The sequence below is a fragment of the Mustelus asterias genome, chromosome 8 (genome assembly GCF_964213995.1).
Source record: "Mustelus asterias chromosome 8, sMusAst1.hap1.1, whole genome shotgun sequence".
Classification (NCBI taxonomy): domain Eukaryota; kingdom Metazoa; phylum Chordata; class Chondrichthyes; order Carcharhiniformes; family Triakidae; genus Mustelus; species Mustelus asterias.
The window spans coordinates 23,715,364-23,732,750 of record NC_135808.1 but is presented as its reverse complement, the minus strand read 5'-3'; the positions used below and the strand labels follow the sequence as shown (position 1 = coordinate 23,732,750).

Here is a 17,387-nt window from a genome sequence, read left to right as displayed (position 1 = left end):
TTACAGCACAGGAACAGGCCCTTCGGCCCTCCAAGCCTGCACCAACCATGCTGCCTGACTTAACTAAAACCCCCGCCCTTCCGGGGACCATATCCCTCTATTCCCATCCTATTCATGTATTTGTCAAGATGGTCCTTAAGTCACGACCGTACCTGCTTCCACTACCTCCCCCGGCAACAAATTCCAGGCACCCACTACTCTGTTTTTAAAAAAAAATTTGCCTCGTTCATCTCCTTTTAAACCTTGCCCCTCACACCTTAAACCTGTGCCCCCTAGTAATTGACTCTTCCACCCTGGGGAAAAAGTTTCTGACGACCCACTCTGTTCATGCCCCTCATAATCTTGTAGACTTCTACCAGGTCGCCCCTCAACCTCCGTCACTCCAGTGAGAACAAACCAAGTTTCTCCAACCTCTCCTCATAGCTAATGCCCTCCATACCAGGCAACATGCTGGTAAATCTTTTCTGTACCCTCTCCAAAGTCTCTACATCCTTCTGGTAGTGCGGCGACCAGAATTGAACACAATATTCCAAGTGTCGATGAAGGTAAGCATGCTATATGCCTTCTTGACTACCTTCTCCACCTGCATTGCCACTTTGTGACCTGTGTACCTGTACACCCAGATCCCTTTGCCTATCAATACTCTGAAGGATTCTGCCATTTACTGTATATTTCCTATCTGTATTAGACCTTCCAAAATGCATTACCTCACATTTGTCTGGATTAAACTCCATCTGCTGTCTCTCTGCCCAAGTCTCCAACTGATCTATATCCTGCTGTATCCTCGGATGGTCCTCATTGCTATCCGCAAATCCACCAACCTTTGTGTTGTCCGCAAACTTACTAATCAATCCAGTTACATTTTCCTCCAAATGTGAAACTTGAAGTGCTGTGAGAAAGAATTGTGTGTACAGATGTGAGTGTGTAAACGTCCTGTTGGTGAATGAGGAAAGGCTGTGTGAATGCTCTGTGTTGCTGTTCCTTCAGACCGGCTCCAACTCTGATGTTTTCCTGAAAATGGTGAGGTCTAAAGGGAGGAGAACAGTTTAAAAGTTTTGAAACTGGGAGCTTGTTGCCGCTACAATGAAACTCTGTTGAAGCTGGTGAAACATGTGGGATTTCTAATCCAGATACAAATTCACATCTGTCAGAGTGGGGCCGTTTTTTTTAAGCTTTGACGGTGTAATTTCAAATTCAGGAGCTGAATTTAAGGTGATTGTTGATGGATTATTCTTGTGTTTAAAATCTCCATTAAAAACAACCCTGTGGAACATTTGGGACTTAACCTTGGAGAAAAATGGATTAGAAGATATTTATTCGGAAATATCCAGTTTGAAATGGTGAATCCACAAGACTTGAAGAAATATCTTTGTTCTGCTGAAACCGCCATTACTCTGAGAACATTGTAACCCAGTCACTTTCTGAAATCGGTGAGTGAATTCCTTCACCAAATGTGTTCTAATTTTAGAATTAACCCATTCAGCTCCGAGCAGAATAAACCTTTTCTGTTGTTTTAATAAAACACACACACACAGGTAACAATTGTGTCCAATACTGCAAAGTGTAACAATATTTCCAACAGTGACAAGAATTGGAAACTTAGCTGCAGCTCCAAATGTCAGATCGCGGTGACAGTTTGAAACAAAGGCTCTGATATTTCAATAATGTTTGTTATTTCCCCAGACAGAGTGCTTGGGAAGGGGGGGATGTGACATAAACACACTCACCAATGAATAACAGACATTAAAAGAGAAATCAGGAAAGGGCAGAAGATATTGGAATTCATGAGTTCAATACAGATGAGATTCGCTCCCGATTTCTCACACATTGCGGCGCGAGGCTGAATAAAATACTTGACTACATTTAAAACCTGTTTTGAACAAAATGAGCGAGCCCGCGGCGCAATCATCTGGGCTCTCGTCTCTGTGGCCTCACGGGAGAGGTTCACTCCAGCGAGAATCACAACAGGGACCAGACCTGATGCCTCGCTAGTGGATCCAGAGGCCATTGAAACCACCCCGAGAAGTCGGGGGGAGTGCCTAGTGGGCAGTGCCGAGCCTGGTACTCTGGCAGTGCGAAGGGTGTGGAGCCTGATTTGTTGGGGGGCAAAACCGTGGTGGGAAGAGCAGTGAAGAGTGCTGCACACTCTGCATTTGCAATTTGGGGGGAGGCGAGGGGGCGACTGCCACTCAGTATTTGCCATCGGTGAGGGGGAGCAGTGGGGCCTACTGCATTGCGATCGGGGGTGGGATGGGGGGGAAAATCGGCCTGAGTGGTGGGATCACGGGGTTTGATCTGTCCGGGGGGATGTCGCTCGATCCGTCTGGGCAGGTGGGGTGTCGCGGGGTCTATTGGTCCAGCCATCAGGGGTCGCATGAGGCCACGGACTGTCGTAGCAGCTGGGGAGGTCCGTGTTTAGGCTATGGAGGCCTGGTGAAAGCAGCAGAGGCTGAGTGACAGGTCTCTCTGTTGTTCAGAGCAGAGGGACCTGCACATGCGCAATGGTGTCCTCTGCTGTTGTCAGGCAACATTCTGGTGATTTAAGCCCTGCCCACTTCCCCTCCAGGCAAGAAACAGATTAGGGGTTCTTTTCTGCTCTAAGTGCATAAGATAGCAGATTTTGATTCACCAAAAAGACAGACCAGAAACACTCCTGTTTTCATGCTCTTTCTGGACTTAGAATATTTTTCACAAGTTCGCCCTCTAGTGTCTGTGCAGAATAAACAGCTCAGATCAGAATAGGTTACAAAGTGCAGCTCCAGATATAGCAATTACTTCCAAACCATCACCACAGTTCCATTTCAACAGAATCACATTTGTGGAGCTTGAATCAGTCGCTGTCACCTTGATGAAATCACATCTTCCCTCATTCCCTCATCCTCTCCTGCTGCTGTTCTCAGGAACTGGTGTTCCTGGATTACAAACCCCAGAATACACGAGATGAGAAAGAAATATATCACTATAGAGTGAGGCAAAGCCAGCAGAGCTGGAACCATCCACCCTCCAAACAAAACCCACCAGATCCACCCAACTCCCACATCAACCAGCAGCAAAATCCATCTGACCCCTCACGCCGAATAATGCAGAAACCTGGAAGAGACAGAGAGGGGGGAATATTAGGAAAGAAAAGAGGGGGCACGACAAAATACTGGCAAGAAAAATCAAGGAACCTCCAAGGATGTTCTATCAGTCCCTGAAGAGAAAAGGATAAGGAAAGTAGAGCTTTTTGGAGACCAATAAAATAGTCTGTGCCCTAAATGATAAAAAAATAAATAAAATAGTCTGTGTGAGAGGGTGGAGAATGTGATGGGTTTTGGGAGGATTAACAAGGCAAAGGGAATCCCCAATGAATGGGAGGATAATGAGTAATGTGGAGGAAGAGAGGCACCCAGGAGTGTATGTCCACAGACTGGGAAAGGTGTCCAGACTGGGTTAATAAATGTGGTAAAGGTGGTATATAACATGCTTTCCTTTATTAGCCAAGGCACAGAGAAGAGTGGTTTTGCGAAAACGGTAAACAACACCAGACAGACGACAGCTGAAGCATTGCACACAGTCTGGTCAGCACATTACACAAAAGATGTGATTGTATTGGAGAGAATGCAGAGGAGATTGTTTAATGTGGACAGGACTGGAGAATGTTCACTGTGAGGAAAGAGCGGATAGGCTGGAATAGGATTCTGTAGAATAGAGGAGGCCGAGGGGAGATTTAATTGGGGTGGATATAATTATGAGGAGCCATGGTAAATAGAGATGACACATTTACCTTACCAGAGGGGTCAAAAACCAGCGGGCACAGATTTAAAGTAATTGTTAGAATGATCAGCGGGAAATGAAGAAAGGGTTTTTCACCCAGAGGGTGGGAGGGACCCGGGACTCACTGTCTGAAAGGATGGTAGAGGCAGAAACTCTCACCACATTGAATCAATTCTTGGATGTCGAGTTGAAGAGCTGTGATCTACAGAGCTGCAGACCGAGTACAGGAAGGTGAGATTAGGCTGGAGAGCTCTTCATTAACAGGCAGGGACATGATGGGCTGAATGGCCTCGCTCTCAAACATACATAAGAACATAAGAAATAGGAGCAGGAGTAGGCCATCTAGCCCCTCGAGCCTGCCCCGCCATTCAGTAAGATCATGGCTGATCTGAAGTGGATCAGTTCCACTTACCCGTCTGATCCCTATAACCTCTAATTCCATTATCGATCAGGAATCCATCTATCCGTGATTTAAACATATTCAACGAGGTAGCTTCCACCACTTCAGTGGGCAGAGAATTCCAGAGATTCACCACCCTCAGAGAAGAAGTTCCTCCTCAACTCTGTCCTAAACTGAACCCCCTTTATGTTGAGGCTGTGCCCTCTAGTTCTAGCTTCCTTTCCAAGTGGAGATAATCTCTCCACCTCTACCCTATCCAGCCCCTTCATTATCTTATAGGTCTCTATAACATCCCCCCTCAGCCTTCTAAATTCCAACGAGTACAAACCCAATCTGCTCAGTCTCTCCTCATAATCAACACCCCTCATCTCTGGTATCAACCTGGTGAACCTTCTCTGCACTCCCTCCAAGGCCAATATATCCTTCCGCAAATAAGGGGACCAATACTGCCCACAGTATTCCAGCTGCGGTCTCACCAATGCCCTGTACAGATGCAGCAAGACATCTCTGCTTTTATATTCTATCCCCCTTGCGATATAGGCCAACATCCCATTTGCCTTTTGATCACCTGTTGCACCTGCAGACTGGGTTTTTGCATCTCATGCACAAGGACCCTCAGGTCCCTTTGCACAGTAGCATGTTGTAATTTTTTTTCCATTTAGATAATAATCCAATTTGCTATTATTTCCTCCAAAGTAAATAACCTCGCATTTCTCAACGTTATACTCCATCTGCCAGATCCTCGCCCACTCACTCAGCCTGTCCAAATCTCTCTGCAGACCTTCTACGCCCTCCACATGATTCACTTTTCCACTTATCTTTGTGTCGTCTGCAAACTTTGTTACCCTACACTCAGTCCCCTCCTCCAGATCGTCTATATAAATGGTAAATAGTTGAGGCCCCAGTACCGATCCCTGCGGCACGCCACTAGTTACCATCTGCCAACCAGAAAAGCACCCATTTATTCCTACTCTCTGCTTCCTGTCGATTAGCCAATCCCCAATCCACGCTAACACCCTACCCCCAACTCCGTGTGACCCAATCTTCTTTATCATTCAACATTCCAACCACACACCACTAGCTAAACCCATCAGAGCCCCAAACGCCAGCTAAACCCATCAGAGCCCCAAACGCCAGCTAAACCCATCAGAGCCCCAAACGCCAGCTAAACCCATCAGAGCCCCAAACGCCAGCTAAACCCATCAGAGCCCCAAACGCCAGCTAAACCCCTAAGATCCACTCCGAACCCCAAACATCCAGTGAAAGAACAGACCCATCATGTGTCACAGAATCCCGACAGCACAGGAGGCCATTCAGCCCATCGAGCCTGAATTGAAACAAACCCACCCAGGCTCTACCCCTGTAACCCTACGTATTTATCCTGTTAATCCCCCTCACAGTAAGGGGTAATTTAGAATAGCCAAATCAACATAACCTGTACATCTTTGGAGTGTGGGAGGAAACTGGAGCACCCAGAGGAAACCCACGCAGACACGGGGAGAATGTGCAAACCCCACACAGACAAAACAAGACTGATGTTAAATCCTGTGGGAGTGGCAAAGCCCAGTGACCAACTTCAGGGAAATCTCAGAGAATTACGACTTCCTTAAAGAAATTGAGCAGCTGAGAGGAGGCTGTCCAGGGTGAGACGTTTCCGGATGTCTCTACACGTCAAAACACACAATGTCTCCACCCTCAGACTGTACAGGAGCAGCCGTCTCCAGAAGGCCAGTCTCAAAGCTCAGTGTTGGATTGGATGAGCTGCTCTTTAGTGACGATACAGCGAGAGACAGACACTGAGCTCACATCCCACCCACCAGATTGTACAGCTAAATCCAGCGGGAATATCCCAGTTAGAAGGATCAGCTCCCAATATTTATCAACACAGTTCATACCTCAGGAACGCGATGAGGAGCAGGATGAGGAATTCCTACCATCAGAAGCTGTTAAAAAGAAGGAGAGGTTTTAAAAACTGTTCATTATCAGAGAGATAGAGACTGTGCACAAGATATAGATACAGAGAGAAAGAGACACACACACATACACAGAATGAACAATGATTCACACATTACACAGAGATACAGATGATGTTTGATGATCAGCTTACTCTTTGTAGGACTGTAGTCGCTCTTCCCTCTCCCTGTGAAACAAGGAATGTTCAGTGAGTGACGAGACTGAGAGAAAATCAGAGACAGAGGCTGGAACTCTCACTCGCACTGAGCCCCGACAACACAATTCTGATCCCTCACTCCCACCCTGACCCTGGACCCTCACTCCCACCCTGACCCTGGACCCTTACTCTGACCTGAGACCCTCACAGATACCCTGAACTCCATCTGCAATCTGAGACCCTTCCCACAATTCACAGACACTCCCTCTTTATCTTGAGCCCCTTACCCTCCCGATCCCAACCCTGCGACTCTCCCACCCACTCTGTTTCCCCCCCCACAGCAACCCGAGACCCACAGCCTGAGCCACCCCCACCCTGGAATACTCTCCCACAATCCCTCCCCCCAGTGAGAAGCTGCTCTTTTCCCCCCAATTCCTACCTTTCTTGTTGTCGATGACGACAGCCACAATGATGAGAGCGATGAGCACGAGGACCCCAACCACAATCCCGACAGTAACAGCAACCTGGGAGCGAGACTTTGGTTCTGTTAGAGAGAGAGAATCAGAGAGACTGAGTGAATCAGGGAGAGGGAAAAGTGAGAGTCAGAGAGCGAGAAAGAGAATGAGAGAGGCAGAGAATCTGAGAGTGAATCATAGAATCCCTACAGTGCAGACGGAGGCCATTCGGCTCATCAAGTCTGCACTGACAACAATCCCATCTATGCCCTATCCCTGTAACATGTATTTAACCTGCAAACCCCCCTGACACTAAGGGGCAATTTAGCACGGCCAATCCACCTAACCAGTGGATTTTTGAACTGTGGGAAGAAACCGGAGCACCCGAAGGAAACACACGCAGACACGGAGAGAACATGCAAACTCCATCCAGACAGTGACAAAGCCGGGAATCGAACCTGTGTCCCTGGCGCTGTGAGGTAGCAGTGCTAACCCCTGTGTTACTGTGCCGCCCATAAAAAGGGAAAGAAAAATGAGACAGAATGAATCACAGAGAGAGAATCAGGAAACACAGGATATACAACACAGAAACCAGCCATTCAGCCCATCCAGTTGATGCTGGTATTTATGTTCCACTTGAGCCTCCTCCCATCTTTCCTCATCTAAAACAACCATTTTAACTCTACTCCCTTCTCCCTCATTTGCTTGTCTATCTTCCCCTTAAACTATACTGTTCAGTTCAGCCACTCCCTGTGGTAGTGAGCTCACATTCTCACCACTCTGGGTAAAGAGGTTTCTCCTGAATTGCCCATTGGATTTTTTGGTGACTGTCTTGTATTGATGACCTTGTTATGATCTTTCCACAAGAGGAAACATTCTCCATGTGTCTGATCTATAAAACATCTTTCATAAATTTAAAGACCTCGATTAGATCAACTCTCAGCCTTCTGTTTTCCCGAGAGCAGAGACCCAGCCGGTCAATCCTTTCCTGAGATGTCCACCCACTCATTTCTGGAATCATCTCTGTAAATCTTCTCTACACTCTCTCCCCTGACTCTATATCCTTTGTATGAGATGGTGACTGGAACTGCACATGGTACTCTAAATGTGCTATAATGTAGGTTTCATACAGGTTTACGAATAACGTCCATATTTGACAATCCTATCCATCAAGAAATGAAACCTGGTTTTCCGTTTGGTTTGTTTATGGCCTTGTCTAACCTGTGTCTAATTGGTGTATTTGTTCACCTTTGCTCCTCAACCTCATCCAGACCTGCACCTTCCTCGTAATAAGGATGTATCGGGAGGTCACTTAATAGAAAACTACGTCTTATTCATCTGTGCTGAACTCCATTCACCAATTATTTGCTCATTCGACAAGTTTATTAACGTCCTATTAATTTCTTGAAGTTCTCCTTAGTATTAAATAATTCCCCCAATTTGGTGTCATCTGCAAATTGGTCAATTTTATTTTGATTCCAATGTCCAAATCAGTGAGTGTAAAGCATGAAGAGCAGTAATCCCAGCACTGATCCTTGTGGAACACCTTCCGTCACTCTGAATAACTCCCTTTACTCACACTCTCTGCTTTCTGTCTCAAAGTCAACGAGCAATCCATTCTGTCACTTATCGTCTAAATCCACATTCTTTGACCCGATTCATTAATCTACCATGAGTTATGTTATCGATTACATTTGAAAAATCATATTAAATTATATCTATTACATTGTCTCCTCCCTCTGTTACATCCTCAAAAAATCCACTCAGTAGAGAAAAGCAAGATTTTCCATTTCAATATCCATGCTGACTATTCATTGTTATATTTTTTGATTTCTAGATTTTCATGAATTCTCTCCAATAGAAGGAGTTATTTTTCTGAACTCTGATCTGAAGCTGACTGAAGTAAACTCCCAGGATGCACTGGGTCCTATCCTACTGCAATATCCCAGGATACACTGGGCCTTGTCCTAATATAACATCCCAGGGCACACTGGGTCCTCTCAGGTTGTAATATCACAGCAGACACTGGGCCCTGCCATCCTGCAATATCCCAATACACCAGGTCCTCTCCCTCCTCTGAAATCCCAAGCACACCAGGCCCTGTCCCTTCTCTAAAATTCCAACAGACATTGAGTCCCGTCATCCAGTAATATCCCAGGATACACTGCATCCTGTCATACTGTAACATCCCAGGATACTCCATGTCCTGTCAGGCTGTAATATCCCAGATATACTGCACCCTGACCAACTATAATAGCTCATGATACACAGCCCTGTCTTACTGTAATATCCATCGATACAATGGTTCCTGTGCTTCCTGTTATTTCCCAGGATGCACTGGGCCCTGTCATGCTGTAATATTCCAGGATACACCAAGCCCCATCCCTCCTGAAATATCTCACGAGTCACTGGATCCTGGTGCACTGTAATACACCAGGATCGACTGGATTGTGTTGCACTGTAATGTCCCAGGATACTCTGGGCCCTACCCCTCCTGTAATTTCCCAGGATACACTGCAGTGTGACGTACTATAATTTCCCAGGATACACTGGATTCTGTTGCACCGTAATATCCCAGGATACTCTGTGCCCTTTCACCTGTAATATCCCAGGATACAATGGGGTGCAGACAGATAAAGAATGACTGCAATAATGATTTTAACAAGTATAATGGCGATAAGTGGGATTCTGGCTGAGGGTTAAGCATGCTGAGATTTTTGGTCAACTTATATTTAAAAACAGATGCAGGTCGTAAAGCTGTTCTTGACGTGGTCTGCCCGGTGAACTGTGACCTGACACTGTTCTTTGTGAATAGAGGGATATGGTCCCCAGAAGGGTAGGGGGTTTTAGTTAAGTTGGGCAGCATGGTCAGTGCAGGCTTGGAGGGTTGAAGGGCCTGTTCCTGTGCTGTAGGTTTCTTTGTTCCGCTTCCTGTGTTGACCAAATATGGGAAGTTGTTTACTTTGAGTTCGACCTGATGGCACCGACAGAGGATAAGCTATGTGTCCTGCATGCAGGCTTGAGTGAGCATTGTGGAATCGGTTACAAGTAATTCATTGGCTTGGTCGAGCAACATGATCAGTTCCCGGTTACACCATTGGCTGGGTGTTACAGAACTTTCTGGAAAGTGAGAACAGTTTTGGGGGTAAAGGCACACGTCAGCCCTTTGTTTCCAGCAATAACTCCAGAGATCAACCATCGCAAGAAGTGTACCCTGCAGAACATCTTCAGAGAAAGACGCTGAGGACAGTTCTACATCGGGAACAGACATTTTGCTCTAAACCAGGTCATATCTATTTCCAGTTAAAGGATTAGAATATCTGTTTGCAGTTAAGGAATTAGAATTAATGTTCAGTTAAAGAATTAATGTCCACAAAAAGAGTTAAAATGTTGCAACTGTTGTAAGTTTGAGTTTGGTACTTAAAGTGTTAAATAGATTATTAAGAGGAATAGACTCGACTTCTGTCCTTTGTCCGACTAAACTGAAATGTTTGCAAAGAGTTTGAATTAGTAGCCAAATAATAGGGGCACATTTCACATTAAATCCCTGGACACACAATTACTGTCCTCTAAAGGTAGCGCCATGATAAATAAAGTATTGAAGATTAATATTTATTTCCCATTCTCTGTATCCTGGGTCTCAGGCTCAGCACTGACCCTCCCTCTTGTGATCCTGGCCTGAGGCTGTGTCCTCTCTAGCAGTGAGAAACAGTCTTACCGTAAATCACCACCAGTGTCTCCTTCATCCCGCTGTGTTCCACCCGACAGGAATACTCGGCCTGGTCCTCTGGATCAAACTCTACCCATTTCCGGATCTGGTAGGTGCTGTCGTGATTGGGTAAGATCCCACTGGACAGAGTCTCATCAATCACCACTCCGTCTCTCCACAGATTCACCTCGATGGCTTGAGGGTAAAACCCGGTGACGGCACAGGACAGCTGGTTAGAATCACCCAGGCGGGTAAAGGACACGACGGGGGCAACTGAGAGAGAAAGAAAGAGGAGTCAGTACAGGAACCTTGAGATAGAGAGTCCCGGGCATCTCGCCTCTCACTTACCAACTCTCAGTTCTCCCTGTCCATACTCCAGATATTTCTTCAGCCACTCGATACACTCTCCCTCTAGGTAACTTTTCCATCCCTTGCTGTTGGCTATGTCCCTGTCCAAATTGTTTTTGATGATCTCTCCCCATGTGATCGGGGTCACCCACACCATGTGATCCTTGTCAAAGCTGATAAAATCTTGTCCGTCCCACCCAAACTGGTTGAATCCACTCGTGGTCCCATCATCCCTCAGGTCACAGCCAGTCATCGTCTGGTAGACATGGATCCCTGTGGATCAGAAACACAAACAACCAATCAGAGACAGTGTCACTTGGGAGCACCACACACACAGCCAATCAATGCCAACTACACTGGGAGGAGCCACATTGACCAACTTGATCCCAGAGTTGTGGGAGAGTGAGCACTCACCTCCTGACTGGTTGGCCCGAGACATGAAGAGCGGAATATCGGCTTTGGAATACCGTTCCTGCTCCTGTACAAGCATCTTCTTCCGCTCCCAGGACTCAAGCCCCTCGCTCTCCACCATCCACTGCTCCCGGGGGATTAGTTCCCTCCGATCACTGTCGTACACAACAAACTGGACATCGTCCACATAACCGACAGCTACAAACTCTGGGAAACCGGGGACCAGGGTCATTCCCGAGAGGAAATACCGCAGAGAGTGAGAGCCTGAAAAACAGAGAGGGAGAGAAATTCAGGATATGCACCCTAAAAACGCTGACACACAGATATCAGGGTTTGAACCCCTAACCATCAGCACCCACACAGAGAGGGACATCAGGGTACGAACCCATTAACACGCGACAGGCCATGGTGTTTGGGACTGTGAATTATTCAGGGATGCAGTTTCACACTGCGACGGACAGGACAGTGGGCACTATCACAATCTGCTCTGTGCTTGGTGTGGGTGTGGAGAAAGCTGGGCAGATTGTGTCTCCTCTTGATTACGCAGGTCTAGTTGGTGCCAGGGTTACACCTTGAGCGATGCCACGATACTTTGAGGCAATGTTTGCCCTGGGGGTAAGTGTTGGTGATGGAGAGTTCATTCAGATGGCAAAGCTCCAGAAGGTGCTTAGAAGCTGGATATAACTGTCTGACTCGCACAACAGGCCCACCAGAGGTATTGGTGCAGTGATGTGCTTCCACAATACAGTTCCCCTGAGAGTCCTCAGCACAGAAGTCCCATGCATTCGGTCAAATATAATTATCGATGATCTTGCCCACACCGTGATGACCGAGGCACAATGGCCATGATTACTGTCTGTCCCAACACATTGTTGAAGTCACTTAGGCTGAAAAGACTCCAGTCATCCAGAATCTTCCTCAGGACATCAGCTAAGGAATTGTAGAAATGCTGGAGTCTCCAGCCAGGTCTGATTTCTCCTCCCTCCCCATCACTCTCCAATTGTGCATTGCTGCTGGAGTCCCTAACTCGGTCTGTGCTATTCCTTTACACACACTCTCTCGCTATTCATGCATTGCTGCTGGGAGTCTTTTACTGGGTCTGATTATATGGGTAGCACGGTGGCAGAGTGTTTAGCACTGTTGCCTCATAGCACCAGGGACCCGGGTTCAATTCCGGCCTCGGGTGACTGCCTGCGTGGAGTTTGTACGTTCTCCCCGTGTCCGCGTGGGTTTCCTCCAGGTTCTCCGGTTTCTTCCCACATTCAAAAGATGTGCGGGTTCGGTTGATGGGCCATGCTAAATTACCCCTTAGTGTCAAGATGATTAGTAGGATGAATACATGGGGTTACGGGAATAGGGCCCAGGTGGGATTGTTCTCAGTGCAGATTCGATGGGCTAAATAGCCTTCTTTTGCACTGCAGGGATTCTATGACACTATACTTCTGCTGCTCTCTCTCTCTCTAATCGTGCACTGTTGCTGAAGCCTTTAACCAGTCTCTGCTATTCATCTACACTCACTCTCTCTTTCCTGGTTGCTGCCTGCTGTCTTTAGCCAGGAACCTCCTCACCAAAATGGTTGTGGAAATCTGAAATCCTCTTTCCCGCAAGAAGCTGCAGCTGTTGTGGATCAATTGCAGCTTTCAAAATTGAGATGGATTTTTGTGGGGATGCAGAAAATGGAGTTTAGATTATTCCCCTCCTGTTCCTGTAATCCTACAACCTCTCCCTCTCTCTGTCTCTCTCCTCGATCTCCAATCCCACATCCCTGCTCTCAGTTCCCTCACATCCCAGTTTCCCTCCTTTAAGAAACCCAGTACCCAGCCTGACATTGCCCCTCTCACACCCCATCACTCACTGACCCAGGGTTAATGCCCCAGTACCCAGCCTGGCATTGCCCCTCTCACACCCCATCACTCACTGACCCAGGGTTAATGCTCCAGTACCCAGCCTGGCATTGCCCCTCTCACACCCCATCACTCACTGACCCAGGGTTAATGCTCCAGTACCCAGTCTGGCATTGCCCCTCTCACACCCCATCACTCTGACCCAGACTCACCTGATGAAGGGGCAGCACTCCGAAAGCTAGTGGTTTGTGCCACCAAACAAAACCTGTTGGACTTTAACCTGGTCTTCTGAGACTTCTTAACCAGGGTTAATGCCCCAGTACCCAGCCTGGCATTGCCCCTCTCACACCCCATCACTCACCTGCAGACACCTCTCCACACAGAAGGACCAGCTCTATCAGTCCAATCATTGCTGCTTCCCTCATGTTGGGGAAACATTTGGAATTCTCAGCCCGTTAGCTGTGTCCTGTATTTACAGGAAAAGGTGTTCCTGTTCCGGTAACTTACTGCAAACTGATTGGACTTAAAATACAATTGCACCAATCAGAATAAAAACATTGTGTGAGTCATTAGTCTCCGGCAGAATAGACACAAAGCTGATTGGGAAACAAACTTTGTGTTTAATTGTGGTAAAGAAATGTGTTGCGATTCTCCCAGCGCATTGTGCTACTTTAGCAGCGCAGGGTGCAGGGAGACTATAGCGGGGGCCGTGCGGCGAGCTTCCCGCTGCACGCCGGATTTCCGGCGCGGAGCTGTATCATTTATTTAAATCATGATTTCAATCTAATTAGCGGGCCTGGGACGGAATTCTCCGGGCCCGCCAGCGTCTCCACCCCCGCGTCCCGCCAGGAGTGTTTCACCCCAGTCGGGTTCACAACAGATCCCCACTTGCTGGCGGCCTGACCCCAATGGAGTGAAGGGGCCGGGGGTAGAAAGGGTTCCCCCTCCTGTGCATTGCCAGCTTGTCAGTGCCAGCCTGGCACCACAGCACTGCCCAAGGGGCAAGGTGCCAATGCCCAGTGGAGGAAACTTGGCACTGCCCAACGCGGGGGGGGGGCATTGGGCAACGTCAAGGGGTGGTGCCTAATGTGGCATGGCCTGATGGGGGCAGGGTGTCTGGGGGGGGGATGGGGGGATGTTGATTGATGGAGTGCGAGGGGGGGGGGGTCCCGCTGCCACTCTGCACTTGGGCTGAGTGACAGAGGGAGGGAGGACAGCGATCGGGGCTGGCCACAAGAGGGGGAGGGTCCGTCTGTCAGGGGGTAGGGTGTGGGAAAGGTCGGGGCTGTGGGGTGGGGGTTCAGGACTGTGGGGGAGATTGGGACTGCTGGCGGGAGATTGAGGTGGACTGGAGGGGTGGGGAGGATGGGCAATGTTGGCCCAGACACGTCCGGGGTGCCAGTGATCGGTCCATGGGGGAGTTGGAGGGGCAGCGATGTAGGGGTTGTGGGGCTGGCCAGCGAATGAGTTGTCCAGCGATTGAGAGGTTCGCAGTGCGGGGCTACTGCGCATGCGCCAATCTCGGCACTGAGAGATCGTGCATGCGCAATGGCCTGTTCAACACTCTGCTGCCGGCCTCTCCAGCGAGAATAGTCCCTGCCCACTGATTTTTAGCGAGATTCGCACTCGTGTACTCCGTGATGCAGAGTGTGGGAGATTCATTTCCAAAATCCCACTGAAAGAATTGTGAATTCGACACTTAGAATTTTTTTTGGAGAATCCCACCCATGCTGCTGATTATATCCGGGTGATGACTAATAGGGATCTTGATGAATTCTCCTAATCCTGCTTCAGTGTGAGCCAACGTTTCGAGTCTGGATCAGGTTCAGTGAGTGGGCAAAAATTTGGCGGATGAAATATAGAGTCAGAAAATGTGAAGTTATTCATTTGGTATGAAGAATAAAGGAGCTGAATTTAATTTGAAGGGAGAAAGGAGCAGCACAGAAGAATGTAGGAGCCTTCATACATAAATCACAGAAAGCCAGCACGCCAATTCAGCAGATATTAGGGAAGATAAATGGAATGTTGGCCTTTATTTCAAAGGGAATGGAATATAAAATAGGGAAGTCTTGGTGAAGACTAGTTACACCACTTCTGGAATACTATGAATATTTTTGGTCCCCTTATATAAGGAAAGATGTACTGGTGTTGAAGGCAGTCCAGAACATGTTCACTCGGTTGATCCCGGGTATGAGGGATTTACATATGAGGAATAATGCAAACTGTATGGAGAACATAGACAGCTGCAAAGAGATTAGGACAAGTTAAGCGAATGGGCTGCAAGGTGGCAGATGGGGTGTAACGGGGGTCAGTGTGGGGTTACACTTTGTCTCCTGCCAGCACAATATGGCCTTCTGCGCATTCATACTGGCCCATACAGACATCACTCTGCTGAACCCAGCCTGCCAGAAGGCCTTTAAATTGATACATGTCCATCATTCAGGCCATTGACAAGGTACCACACAGTAGATTATTGCATAAGGTTAAATCTCACGGCATCCAGGGTGAGGGAGCCAAATGGATACAAAATTGGCTTGATGACAGAAGACAGAGGGTAGTTGTAGAGGGTTGTTTTTCAAACTGGAGGCCTGTGACCAGTGGTGTGCCTCAGGGATCGGTGTTGGGTCCATCATGTCCCGTGTTTGTCTTCTGAGGCGCGCCGGAACTGTCGATCAATGAGTCGAGCGCCATATCCTGTTCTTATGAGGGCATCTTTCAGTGTCTGGAGGTGTCTGTTGCGATCCTCCTCATCTGAGCAGATCCTGTGTATACGGAGGGCTTGTCCGTAGGGGATGGGTTCTTTAACATGTTTAGAGTGGAAGCTGGAGAAGTGGAGCATCGTGGGATGCTCAGGACCTTCAACCAACGCTATACACTAAATACATCGATGACATTTTCTTCCTTTGGACTCATGGCGAACAATCACTGAAACAACTATATGATGACATCAACAAGTTCCATCCCACCATCAGACTCACCATGGACTACTCTCCGGAATTGGTTGCATTCTTGGACACGCATCTCCATCAAGGCCGGTGACCTCTGCACTTCACTCGACCACAAGCCCACTGGTAACCTCACGACGCTCCACTTCTCTAGCTTCCACCCGAAACACGTTAAAGAAGTCATCCCCTACAGACCAGCCCTCCATATACACAGGGTCTGCTCAGATGAGGAGGATCGTAACAGACACCTACAGGCGCTGAAAGATGCCCTCATAACAACAGGATATGGCGCTCGATTCATCGATCGACAGTTCCGGCGTGCCACCGCGAAAAACCGCAACGACTTCCTCAGAAGACAAACACGGGACACAATGGACAGAGTACCCTTCGTCGTCCAGTACTTCCCTGGAGCAAAGAAACTATGACAACTTCTCCGGAGCCTCAACATGTCATCGATGAAGACAAATATCTCACCAAGACCATCCCCAAACCCCCACTTCTTGCCTTCAAACAACCGCACAACCTCAGACCATTGTCCGCAGCAAACTGCCCAGCCTTCACGAGAACAGTGACCACGACACCGCACAACCCTGCCACAGCAACCTCTGCAAGATGTGCTGGATCATCGACATGGATGCCATAATCTCACGTGAGAACACCATCCACCAGGTACATGGTACATACTCTTGCAACTCGGCCAACGTTGTCTCCCTGATACGTTGCAGGAAAGGATATCCCGAGGCATGGTACACTAGGGAGACCATGCAGATGCAACGGCAACGGATGAATGAACACCGCTCGACAATCACCAGGCAAGGCTGTTCTCTTCCTGTTGGGGAACACTTCAGCAATCACAGACATTCAGCCTCTGATATTCGGGTAAGCATTCTCCAAGGCGGCCTCCACAACACACGACAACGCAGAATCGCTGAGCAAAACTGATAGCCAAGTTCCGCACATATGAGGACGGCCTCAACCAGGATCTTGGGTTCATGTCACACTATCTGTAACCCCCATGACTTGCCTGGACTTGCAAAATCTCACTAACTGTCCTGGCTGGAGACAATACACATCTCTTTAACCTGTGCTTAACCTTCTCTCCACTCACATTGTCTGTACCTTTAAGACTTGATTACCTGTAAAGACTCGCATTCCAACCATTATTTTGTAAATTGAGTTTGTATCTATGTATGTCCTGTTTGTAAGAAGTTTCACAACACCAGGTTAAAGTCCAACAGTTTATTTGGTAGCAAAAGGGTTTTTGCTACGAAATACACCTGTTGGACTTTAACCTGGTGTTGTTAAACTTCTTACTGTGTTTACCCCAGTCCAACGCCGGCATCTCCACGACCTGTTTGTGAACAGAACTCCCACTCACCTGATGAAGGGGCAATGCTCCGAAAGCTAGT

General features: G+C 47.8%; 2 protein-coding genes across 2 annotated transcripts in view; one reads left to right on the top strand and one right to left on the bottom strand.

Annotated features, from left to right (window-relative positions):
• The window catches only part of LOC144497685 (uncharacterized), a 71,208-nt gene extending 57,698 nt beyond the window's left edge, over positions 1–13,510 (bottom strand). Inside the window, exons 1-6 of the mRNA XM_078219127.1 lie at positions 13,395–13,510; positions 11,193–11,453; positions 10,779–11,051; positions 10,440–10,703; positions 6,706–6,810; positions 6,091–6,099 (exon numbers count right to left, since the gene is read on the bottom strand). Coding sequence (XP_078075253.1) covers positions 6,091–6,099; positions 6,706–6,810; positions 10,440–10,703; positions 10,779–11,051; positions 11,193–11,453; positions 13,395–13,458 — 976 coding nt within the window. The 5' untranslated portion in view covers positions 13,459–13,510. The remainder of the gene's footprint in view (positions 1–6,090; positions 6,100–6,705; positions 6,811–10,439; positions 10,704–10,778; positions 11,052–11,192; positions 11,454–13,394) is intronic.
• LOC144496917 (popy class I histocompatibility antigen, alpha chain E-like) overlaps positions 1–17,387 on the top strand; it is an 820,139-nt gene that overhangs the window by 775,017 nt on the left and 27,735 nt on the right. The window lies entirely within an intron of this gene.